Source organism: Melanerpes formicivorus, unplaced genomic scaffold (assembly GCF_026170545.1).
Source record: "Melanerpes formicivorus ecotype bairdi unplaced genomic scaffold, bMelFor1.0.p_v2 SCAF_2, whole genome shotgun sequence".
NCBI classification, from domain to species: domain Eukaryota; kingdom Metazoa; phylum Chordata; class Aves; order Piciformes; family Picidae; genus Melanerpes; species Melanerpes formicivorus.
In genome coordinates this window covers 18170706-18183247 of record NW_027142354.1, presented here as the reverse complement: position 1 = coordinate 18183247, position 12542 = coordinate 18170706, and the positions used below count along the sequence as shown (strand labels likewise).

At 41.2% G+C, this 12542-nt stretch overlaps 1 protein-coding gene across 6 annotated transcripts in view; it reads left to right on the top strand.

The window, feature by feature from the left end:
* The window catches only part of LOC137448087 (SAM and SH3 domain-containing protein 1-like), a 603815-nt gene that overhangs the window by 554410 nt on the left and 36863 nt on the right, over nucleotides 1-12542 (top strand). For all 6 annotated transcript variants that reach the window (XM_068152265.1, XM_068152255.1, XM_068152262.1 and 3 more), the window contains exon 8: nucleotides 2008-2109. In XM_068152265.1, the coding sequence (XP_068008366.1) occupies nucleotides 2008-2109 (102 nt within the window). The remainder of the gene's footprint in view (nucleotides 1-2007; nucleotides 2110-12542) is intronic.

The window sequence follows — 12542 nt, the reverse complement described above, 5'->3', positions numbered from 1 at the left end:
TGTCTGAAGAAATTACTACCTCGCCTGGAATCACATCATGAAAAAAATGCAAAATTTCAGAATTACCAGATGCTAATATTGGGAATTCTTTTTAATTTTTTGCTGTTAAAAAACATGTGGCGGGAGAGTTGTACCTAACCCGTGTTGTTCGTGCCTGTGCTGGTACCATTTCCCTCTAGTGGTCTGAGCTACTAGCTACAACGTTTTTAAAATTCCTAATATCACCAGATCTTGATGATCCTCTCAGCAGTTTGACTCTAGTAGGATTGCTCTTATGTCATAAGTCTTTTATTGGAAAATGAGGAAGATGTCCTTTTGTTTTAAAATTATTATAGATAGTTCCTAGTCCTTACCACAGATTATTTTCCTTATGAAGGAAATTGGCAGGCTGTTATGATTCAGTCTGTCTGCTGTAAAATGTGCTTCTGAGTTGGGGTTGTGTAATTTGTATTTTACCAATGACAGTTCATCAAAACTCAGTGTTTGCAGGTCATTTTTGTTTAAGGAGAAAAAAATAATACCATTGCAACGTCTGGTTCTAAACCAAATTATTTTGAGAGATGGAGCAGATTATCCTGGCGGCAATAACTGCGCACCTGAAGGATGGACAAGGGCTCAGGTCTAGCCAACATGGATTTAGGAAGGGCAGGTCCTGCCCCTCCAACCTGATCTCCTTCTATGATCAGGTGACCCGTCTGGTGGACGTGGGAAGGCCTGTGGATGTGGTCTACCTGGACTTCAGCAAGGCCCTTGACTCTGTCCCCCACAGCAAACTGCTGTCTAAGCTGCCAGCTCGTGGCTTGGACCACTACACTTTGTGCTGGGTTAGGAACTGGCTGGAGGGCCGAGCCCAGAGAGTGGTGGTGAATGGTGCCACATCCAGCTGGCGGCCAGTCACCAGTGGCGTCCCCCAGGGATCAGTGCTGGGCCCTGTCCTCTTTAACATCTTCATTGATGATCTGGATGGGGGGGGTTGAGTCAGTCATCAGCAAGTTTGCAGATGACACCAAGTTAGGAGCAGATGTTAGTCAGTTAGAGTGTAGAAAGGCTCTGCAGAGGGACCTCGACCGACTTGACAGATGGGCAGAATCCAGTAGGATGTCGTTTAACAAGTGCCGAGTGCTGCACTTTGGCTACGGCAATCCCATGCAGAGCTATAGGCTGGGGTCAGAGTGGCTGGAGAGCTCCCAGAGAGGCACCTGGGGGTACTGATCGACAGCTGCCTGAATATGAGCCAGCAGTGTGCCCAGGTGGCCAAGAGGGCCAATGGCATCCTGGCCTGCATTAGGAATAGTGTGGCCAGCAGGAGCAAGGAAGTCATTGTGCCCCTGTACTCTGCATTGGTTAGGCCACACCTTGAGTACTGTGTCCAGTTCTGGGCCCCTCAGTTTAAGAAGGACATTGAAACACTTGAGCGTGTCCAGAGAAGGGCAACAAGGCTGGTGAGAGGCCTTGAGCACAAGCCCTATGAGGAGAGGCTGAGGGAACTGGGATTGTTTAGCCTGGAGAAGAGGAGGCTCAGGGGTGACCTCATTGCCCTCTATAACTACCTGAAGGGTGGTTGTAGCCATGTGGGGGTTGGTCTCTTCTCCCAGGCAACCAGCACCAGAACAAGGGGACACAGTCTCAAGCTGCGCCAGGGGAGGTTTAGACTCGAGGTGAGGAGAAAGTTCTTCACTGAGCGAGTTGTTCATCATTGGAATGGGCTGCCCAGGGAGGTGGTGGAGTTGCCATCCCTGGAGGTGTTCAAGAGGGGACTGGACGTGGCACTTGGTGCCATGGTCTAGTGATGAGGTCTGTGTTGATAGGTTGGACTCGATGATCCTCGCGGTCTCTTCCAACCTTTGTTATACTGTGATACTGTGAGCAGTCAGACAAAAATTCTGATTTAATCAGCTTCACAATGATACTAGGGAAAAAACCCTGAAAGGACATTGACTCTTGCTGTTTCAATGAAGACTGAAAGCTGCTTCTTATTGGAAAATGTTTTGTCTTTTCAAATTTCAGCTGAAGGAATATGAAGCACAGCACAGGCAATCGAGCAGTGTAGATGCTACAGAATGGCCTGATGGTTCTTACTCAACGTTTGATGGGTCTTCCAATTGTAATGTAAGTACCTGCCATTCTCATATAGCTTCCCAGTATCATTTAATATTGAAGTCTTTTTATTGCAGTATAGAAGTATCCTGACTTACCTGACGCTTTCCTTAATTGCAAGTGTATCATTTGGCCATACGATGCTATCTTCTGTTTGCAGAAAATGTTCACCATGGATTATAAATCTTTAGGGTCTGTTATTGTAGACTTGAATGGTCTTCAGGTACAATGTCTCCTTTTTTCTTGTTTTTGTTTCATGTTGGTTTTTAATCTAGTCATTTGTCACCAAGCTTTTGAAACACAAGTGATCCTAAGCAAAAATGCCCATGTTCCAAAATACACAGGAAAGGGTTTTTAGATTGTTTAGAGGGAATTCTTGCACTTTGCTGATTCACAGTAACTGAGAAGCAGATTTTTTAGGCCATCCTAGACCTTGTTTGACACGTTCTAGTTGAGGTTCTGGCTAAGTCATAGCTGCCTGCTTCTTGTGAACAGTCCTATCTCTGCATTTGCTCTCAACCCAGAGAATTTGCAGCTTTTGCCAGACCCATTAAGCAGTAAAGCAGCTTTCCGCTCTCATTTTTACTTCTCATTAGTGTAGCTTCTGCCATACCGAATTAATTAATTTTTCCTTCCAAATATCTGCATTTTCACTGAGTAGTTTATCCCACTTGATTTCTCTAATTGAATGTTCACAGATAAATCTTAGAGAAGAACACATTTGGCTGTCAAATCCAAGCTCTTTGTAACCCATATAATTGATTCATAGGCTTTTGAGACCATTGATTGATTTATTTTATTGTCAGAGGAATTTCCTGCTAACTGCAGCAGACAGTTAACTTCCCCCCTAAGCAAAAAGAAGAGTGCTGTGTCATTTTATGAAATGTTTAAAATATTTTGTGGTGGAGAAAGATTTTCTTGTTTGTATTTTTTAAAAATGCCCATCTTTACGTAGATGGCAGCAAATGGTGACTGGTGCTGCCTTATTCTTTGACCCTTTAGATTAGAAATGTGCAGAGAATAGACTAGGAAGGATCTTGACTCTTTTGCTCTGATGTTTAGCTGGCTGAAAGATATCTTGATGTTCTCCTCATTAGGATTTATAGCCTGGACTCTGCTTTTAAGACCTTTGGCCAAGATATCTATAGCCTCAAAACTCTTATTTACCATGGTCAGATCTCAGAAGAATATTGAATTTCTCCCTTAAATCTTCTGATAAAGGTTTACACTTGTGTAGAAGTTACTGAAAGTTGTGTATACCTAAGAGCAATGAACATGACTCAGTATTTCTTCCCTAATGGAACAATTTGGCACCTTTTCCTGGAATTATTTTCCTAAGCCTTCTTTGAATTTTGAGCCAAGATCTCTGTTGCCTCTTTCTGCTGTTCTGATGTGATTTGAAACATCTACCTACCAGCTGCAATGGGGGATCTCTGTTCCGTTGTTGTAGATACCTCTCAAGATTTTTGCCCTTGCTCCTTATTTTTGTCCAGGTTATATTTAAAAGAGGCTGTGAAACTGCTTGCCTGGAAAGCAAAAACAGATCATCTGCAGAAACAAAAGTTCGTGTTAGAACAAAAGTCAGCTTCACTTCCTTCTTGTGGACAAGAAAGAAACTAGGGTTAAATGGGGTGAAAATCTTTGGGCTATAATTGACATGCAAGATGGAAAAGGAAATGGTGCAATGGTGCAAAGTATCTGATATGTCTAAAGACTGTGTGTTCACCCAGACTGCTTTGCCAAAGGACATCTCTATTAACTGTCTTTCAATATGTGTAAAGATGATTTGTTTTCAAGCCCTTCCTTCACTGAATGGTGTAACTTTCAGTGCCATTTGTGTGATTTGTACTCTGCAAATTTGGAATCTCAGCTTAAAACTACTCATTTAGTAAGGGCTATGAAGCAAAGACATTTATTCATCTATTAAAAACATTCTGCTATGTAACCAACTGCCTTCTAACCTCAGAAATTAATTGAAAATGATTCACTGAAATAGAACTTTCTGGTTTGATTTAAAACTCCTTGGGCAACGGCTCTTTTGGTTCTGTTAGCATTTTGTCTGATTTCGGTTTCATGGCCAAACTGTTATTAGACAGCTTTTAATGGAACATTGTGATCATACTTGATCATGTTGTAAACACTTTGTACACACAAACAATAAAAGAGAATTACAGAATAATTGCAGATTGATGGAATTTAGGAAAATAATTGTTTCTCGTTTACTTGCTGTACATTTGGTAACCATGGGGATTTAAAAGATACCAAGGCACTGGTATAATGGCTTATTTTTTTAAAACCTTCACAGGCAGAGATGGCTGCTGGTAGTTGGGTTGGTTGATGGGTTGGACATGATGATCTTGAAGGTCTCTTCCAACCTGGTTTATTCTAAATAAATAACAGTTAAGAGCATTTGGGTAGGTGGGTCACTAGGTTTTTGTCTAGTGTTGCCCAGTGCCTACATTTCAGGAAAATAAAATTTAAAAAAAATAATATTAACATTTAAACAATTGGAGAATCTAAAAATGAAGGCAGCATGTCTGGAGTGTTGTGTTTAAGTACTCTGTTGCTTTCAAGTCTCTGCCCACAACATAAGAACAGCCATAAAATAACATTTAAAGGGCAAATGTCATTAGTTGTTGATTGTTTGTTTGTTTTTAAAGAGGTTTTTGGGGCTTTTTTAGATTGATTTTAGGATACTTTTTCCCAGCTACTCCTCTTCTAAATTACTGTACCAGAAAATGGAAACTTGTGTTTCATACCTTTACAAAACTAAACCCTGAAGATTAACCATGAAGAATTGAACGGTCATCATGGCAACATCCAAAGCAAGGCAGCCCCATGTCGTCATTGTACTGTTAATTGTATGTCCTGTTTGTTTACCCTTAAGGAACAAACAAACAAAGTCAGTAGGTGACTTGGTTCTCTGCCACTTCAGAGCAGTTTGTAGCTTTCAGTCTCACTACTGTGGTCCCCTTGTTTCACAACAAAGTATGCATGTTATCTATTTGCTAAAGTGGGAATGCAGTTGAAACTGGTTTTCTTTTTATTCAAATGTATCAAAAGTCTAAAATGCCTCATCATTTTTACAGACTTATTTCTAGATATTTATGTTTCATCTCTGTTGGAATGAAGGCTGCTCGCAGTAACACTAGACAAGCTTTCATTGCCTTGAGCCAAGCGTTGGGATGTAAAGCAGGTGCAGATTACAAATGGATCCCTTTCTGGATTTTAGATAAGGGCTTATTTGTCTTTAGGAGTCAGAAAGTGCAGTGAAAGAGAGGACTTCAAAATTGTATTTCATTCTTTCTTTGTACTGAGGTGCCTTTTTATGCTGCTTAAAGATAGAAGCTCATTTGATAACTTTTTTGAACTGAAATTCTCAGTTCATTGCGAACAGGGCTGCCTCATTCCCAGAGCCCTGCTGGTACAGCTCCAGCCCAACAGCACTAGGAGAAATTGGTATAAATTCTGTCCTGTGCCTTCTGCTGAAAGACTGCCAATTGGTACTGCTTGCCATGCTTGATGTGGGAGTGGGTGAAAGCAGAGAAGCATGTATCACATGTGTGCTGCCACTGATTAACTTCCCTGACAGCTTCTGTAGATGCGAGTTAAATTAAGTTTCAATTAGCCCTGGGCTGAACTTTTTTGTTGGTCTCATTGGGATTCTGTGTTTCAGTTTTGATCAGCAGGTAGTGGTCAGCCATCCAGAACTTACTAACACAATCTTCCAGGTAGTGTAGCCAACCTTTATTTGAAGGATGCAGCAGTGAGCTATGCCACAGTCCTCCAAGCCCTCCCCATCTGCAGCCTTAGCAGCCTCAGGAGAGAGGCCAAAAAATCATGAGCAGGGAGAACAAAACCAGCATGTCCGTACAATAGTATGGCCCACAGGTGGGCAGTGGGAAGCCTGCAGTGCTCTTTTGCCTCCCTGCCCTCCCAACGCTTTTTTACCCAGGAATGTCAGCATGGCACCATTACTAGTAGGAAACTGGTCCCCTGTTTGTTTTTACTGAGGAGAGTGTGGCAGCAGTTGCGCAGACCTCGAGGGGTGCCGTATACATCCACACCTGCAGTGAGGCTGATGCAGGGTAAAATCTTCCCCTTGTGTTGCTGCTCATTTCTATTGATCCACTTTGTAAAAGACAGCAGCAAGTCAAGTCCACGCAGCAGCAGCCCTAGCTGGAGTGAGATAATATTTTGTTTCTTCTGGTTTTTGTATTGTTTCCTGAGAATGTTTTCATTTACCACGTTGTTGAATGGGGCTAAAAGTTGAAAGGGTGTGCAGTATTTCATTTGTCAAAGCCAGAATGATAGACAGGAATGGATATTGGGTTGTAGTTGTTTCAATCCAAGACCTGCTGAAGCTGTTGAATTAGGTTTGTATTACCTGTGGTACAAAGCTGAGTCTGACAAAAGGATAAGTCTGGCAGAACTATCTGTGACTCACAACAGTCATTACTTGTTGAAGAGTAAAAGAAAAGAAATAATTACAGTATAACTTCTACAGCACCTTGAAAGTAAATCTTAAAGTAACTACATCAAACCCATGTTACTCGGGGTTATACTGTACCTCAGTGGGTCAGGTTGTAGATGCTTGCCAAGTACAGTATTTTATTAATCTATTTTTATTCATATTATTGATAGATTTTTAAAATGTTTAACTATTTAGTAACATTATTATTGCTTGTACTGTAGGAGTGTTACAGTGAACAACAAAATAAAAGCTTTATAGTCAGTTTGACTTGTTACAGCTAAGCTCAGAGCTGGTGCCTATTGAGAATCAGTGTTGGATATTAACAGAGACTTAGGTGTGGTGAGGAGTTTTTTAATTTAAGCTAAAGCAACAAGGATACTTTGACCATTTTGAAAGCTATGCACTGTTAGCCCCTTTTTTCTCTTTTCACAGGACTTAACAATTTTTGTAAGGTTCTTTTTTAATATTGGAAGGCTAAAGGGCAGAAGAGGATGTTTCTATGTTTCAGTCATTGGAGAGCTTGTTGCCACTTCCAGGCCCTGTATATCCTGTGAAGTAACAGGATGGAGCACTGAGCGTGGCTATGAATGAGTGCAGAGCTTTCATCTTTGCTCCAAAGTTTGGTGACCCAAGTTAAGATTTCCAGAAAACATCTTGTTGTATTTGATGTTCTATTTATTATTACTACCCAAGTTCCTATAATACTGTCAGTGTTTAGTAACAGTTACAATGAAGAAAGAGCCTGTAATAAGATACGGCTTCAAAATTCCCCTGTTACGTGCCTTCTCCAAGGACCTCTCCTGGGAAGTGCTGTCTGCCTTCCTTCTCTGCTCATCTCAGGGATGTCTGCCACCTCTCAGTGGAAGCTAACAGCAGCAGAATTACAGCAAATTTTGCTATGCCTTTTTCTCCTTCCCAATCCATGAATAAGAGCAAGATTTCCCATGGGTACTGTAATACGAAAACCTTTATGAGAGAAGCATAAGTTACCATTACTGTTCCCAGAACACAACACAAAGATTTTAGTACAGTCGGAACTGTAATAGTGATAGCAGAACAAAAGACAATCCATATATTTATATTTGGCTTGCTAGAACACTGTAATGATTTCTTTCCAGGACACTGTAGAACTGGCAGGAGAAATGCACTTATTTAGGAATAGAACTATAGCACTTCTTTAAGAATTATTTATGGTGCGCAACCTGCCCATGGTGTTACCAGATATGGCTTTACTATTTGTGTCCCTAGTGGGACTAAACACTGTCACCACAGGATTGTACTGAGTAGTTGGCAGAAATGTACACCAAGTAAACCTCCTGCTCCCTGTCAGTAGAAGTTTCTCCTGTGGATGTGAGGACTGGATGTAATAAGTCTGTCATAAGGTATCTGAGAAAAGTCTTCCTGCTGTCATGACTCAGAGAAGAGAGCTTACAGTAACACGCATGCAGTGACTGTAATTAAGCGACTTCAAAACCACTTCTGTTTTGACTGCATTCAGACAAGATCTACTGACTTACTTTACCACAAAATGTTTGGCCATATATTTGGAGAGAGTGGGAGATGGGAAGGCAAATTAATTTAAGTCTAACACATTACTTAGCTTCTTTTTATGCCTTTTTGCCCTTAGGTAGCTGTCTAATATCTCTGTTTATTAGCTAGAGGGGTGGGGAAAGTGGCAAGTTTTTTCCTATTCTCCCTGCATGCATCAGCCAGCAGGAGATGCTGTAATCCATGGTGTGGTTTCCCTGCCCCCATCTTTTCAGACCAAGCCTATTAAACTGCAACAAAGCCTTGCATAGATCAAGACTTGGGAATCTCAAAAGCCATGTGTTTCACTGCCCTATTTGGCAGACCCAGGCTGAATAATCTTTCCTTGTGGTACAACAGAAAATTTTAATTGCGCTCCTGTCAGTTACCACTTGCCTCCTGTCCCTGCTGCTCATGTTTCCTTCCTTGTACTTAGAATGCTAACATTAGTAGTTTAATTATTTGAAAATACTGTAGGAATGTAATCTAAGTTTCTACACACTGTAATTTTTTTTTCTCTCTGATATTAATTCTACTGTATTTCATGTATTGCTGTTGCACCCTTGGTTTTCTGATATGTGGAGAGGTTAGTTTGCAGTGCCAGTGGTGTACTCCATTCATTAATAGTAGAGCCTGCACCAAAGAATAAGGATTCTCCCCAGGCCCTCTTAGCCTTGCCAGAACACAAAATGCAGCTGAGCGCGCCTTGTTAGAGGCTCTTTCCCATGCATAGAGGAGTCTGCAGGACAATTGGAAAGGCATGCTATATTGTAACAGATACAGAATAATGTAATACAGAGCTTCATTTTGCTACATGTAACTATGACAAGTGGTACATGAGTACAGTTGCAATGTCATTAAAATTAATTCTGCTAATCAGCAAGAGAAACACTTTGCCATGAGGAAATGTGTCTGGCTTGCAGATGCAAACATTGGCAGTGTGCTTCTCAAAACTATTTTACTAAACCTTGGAAACAGTTAACATCTAGGAATTTTCCTAAGCAGCTATTCTAGTATCAAGTCAGACCTCCTGGGAGAATTACATTTTTGTACTCCAGTTATGACAAATATTTCCCACTAATTTCAGCAAGGAGTGTCGTCACCAGGTAATGTGCAATAGATCTTTCACCGAAGCAGCCGTTGAATGATCATTTGATTTCCTTGTAAGTAGTCAGAGGTCAAACCCAAGCATGGATACCTGAGGTGGCTGATGCTTCGGTTGTAAGTTTTAGACATACACAGACCTTGCAATTCATGCTCTTGAAGTTAATTATGTGAAGTGGCAAAACCCCCACATTTATGACCTTTGTTAATTTTCTATAAAATTTTAGAGGCCTTTACTTGCAATCTCAGGATGCGCTACAGCTTATCACATCTGAGCTTCATGCTTTTCTGTAAACAACCTCTGCAAGGATTGCAGTTTGCAAAGCTTTTTTAATGAAACCCAAAACCTCAAGTTACAAAGCCCCAAACTTAGACTGTTTCACTCAACTTTTAAGGGAATCTGGAATACATTTCAAGGAAATGACTGTCTTGTTTCATTTGATGTGGGCTGGTATGTTATTGAAATTGGAGAATGCTAGCTAGTTTTATCTGAAGCTTAGAATTTTCCATAGGGTTTTACATCAGAGTTTTGAGGCTAAAGTAATTCAAGAGTAAGAACCCAGCTACAACACACCAGTAAATCTAGTTTACATAACAAATGTGGAGTAGAAAGGCTATGTGCGGTCACTAGTACAAAGACAGAGAAATCAAAAAGAATATTTGGCTAGGTGGCTCATTAAAATCAGCCAATCGTCAAAGGAAGTAGATGTGCAGTCCTGCTGTGGTTTCACAGAGGCAAATCCAGATTAATGGGCCATTGATGGTAAGTCCCAAGGCTTTCCACAACTGGATAGCAGTACTTGTCGTTAGAAGTTTTGAACCCTGTTTTCTTCTGCTCTGAGAAGCATTGTCCAAATTCTAGATTTGTCCCAAAGTCCAGGAATAGGTAAGGTTGACTACAAGAGGAGTGCTCATTTACTTGAGTCTGTTTTTCAGAAAGGGAAGTCTGAGCCCAGCCTAAGAGGAGAATTTGGAAGTTACACTACAATGCTTCATAAAGCCACAACATGGCTAATTCTAGACCAGTCTGAGTTTCCTGAGTTGAACATTATTTGCCTTTCCAGGCCTTAGTGATGTTCTCTTTTATAGGACTGGAATTAAGGGGGAAAAATAAGTATCTAAGTTTGCTAATTTAAGTAACATTTAAGCAAGATTTATTTTTCTGTCAAATTAGCCCTTAACAAAGGGAAATCTTGGGGGGGGGGGGGGGGGGCATGTAAAAAAAAAAAAAGTAAAAGTGAAAAAAAAATGGTCAAGGGCTTAAGCTATATTTCCTATAGACACAGGCTTCACTCTGGCAGTTATGTTTGAGGGTCAGTCTTCGTCCTAGCTTTGCAGAGATTCTCTGTATTTTTTTCTTTCACTGAAATTCCATAGACAGTAATTAAGGAACTGGAGGCCAGCAAGAGGTCAGCAATCCTTCGTCAGTGAAAACAGGGATTGTTTGCCATGTACAACACTCCCTTTTTTCCTTGTGGTGAATAGAAGATTTGCTTAGAGCTGATGACTTATGCCTTTCTTGCAAGTTATGCAGCTAGCGAGTAACTGGGGGAATCAATCAGTGAGCAGAAAACAGCTAATTGAGTCCAGCATCACACTTTTTTCTTCTTTACATATTCAGCACTGGAATTGGAGCCAGTTTGGTGTCTGATAATGTAACTCCAGAGAAGAGGCATTCTGTGCGCAGGATTCGGAGCTAATACAATACTTAAGAAGAAGGGTCTGCTCCTAAATTTTAGGGTTACGAAGCTGACAGCAGTTGAGGACTCAGGGGGAATTACTCGAAAGCTGAGCTTTAGGCTTATAAATGCCGAAGCTGGTAAGTCACTGAGCATGTAGAGTGATGTGGAGAGGATGTGCCTCCTGCTTCTGAGAGGGAGAAGGAGAAAAGGCTTTTGTGGTTATTCTTAGGAACAGCACAGCATGCATAGCTTTTTTCAGTTCTCCTTTTCTTTTCTTTGGGCTTTTAAGTTCTTTCCTATTCTATTTTCCTGCCTCTGATTTTATCCAGGCATCTTTAATTAAAAAAAAAAAAAAAAGTTAGAATGGTTGGGGGTTTTGGTGGATATAATGCCTGCTACAGAGAAAGAAGAAAGGACACATGTATCCACATCTCCTAAAGGGAACAGCAAAATGTCTTTGTATTTATGATGGAGCTTGTAGTTCTGAAGTGAGCTAGCCAGGAGGGAGGGATGTGATGTGTCTGAATGCAGGGGCTTGCCCCGCTTTACTCACAAGAATTGTCTGATAGCCAAAAATAGTTACAGTTTGGACCTAATCAGATATTAAGAGATTTCCTTGTTTCTTAGAAGGGAAGTTTCCTAGAGATTTCAGTTTGGGGCTGAGCTGAGCACAAGGCAAATCCTGTAATTTTAACATCTCTCTAAATGGCTTCACACAGCTCATGTAAAAGTCACATGTGTTTGTGGAGCTCAAGCATATTAATCAGTTATGATAGGTTTACCTGGTTATTGTCCTAGAGTTTCTTAAGCATTTTTATTATGAATTAACTGGAAGTCTTTGCCCACCTTATATGTTTTAAGGGCTGCTGCTATAACTCTGAAGTGTTTACAAACATAGTCCTACCTAAAGCTGACTACTTCTGGTTTACATCTTGCCAATTAATTCCAAGTACCTTAATAAATGTTAGTTCTTTCTGTGTGCATGTGTGTGAAGCAATAATTCAGAAGGGGACATTAGGATTGTTATTTCTGTGGCATGTGAAATGGGATGTATGTTGAGAGCAGCAGAGTAAAGCATGTGCCCTGCCTCCAGAGTAGGCAGCAGCAGCAAAGAGCCTGAGAAAAGTGGGACAGAGAGCAAAGAGGGCACTGGAAGCAGAGCTGTAGCAAGCTCTCTGAATATCAAAGTGCATGTGCTAATTTTGTATTTGTTCGTGAACGTAAGGCCTTTTACTTTGATCTTGGATACAAGATCATGCAAAGTGTGGCCTTTAATGATGCATGAATAGGAAAAGTTTTCATAGCAGAATTGATGCTAGAGGTGGGTGAGGGAATTGATCTCTCCAAGATTTGTGGTCTCATTTTTTCAGCAGTGAAGAGCTGGGTGGTGGGGATAAGCCTTAGCCTCTACACAGGTTTCCAGCCATGTGGTACGTGGTGGCTGCAGTCCTCTGCATGCAGTCCTTGATATTTCCAGATGCTGTTAATTTAGTCCCTGTTTCCCTGTAGTCCTTTGCACATTTGTGCAGCCAAGCTCTCCAAGCTGGCAGGTTTCCGTACCGTGAGAGCATTGCAGATGTGTTGGGGATGCACTTGCTCCAAGCGGCATGGGGAAAAGCAACTCCACCCAGCCAGCCCCGCCAAGGGGCCCTGTAGGC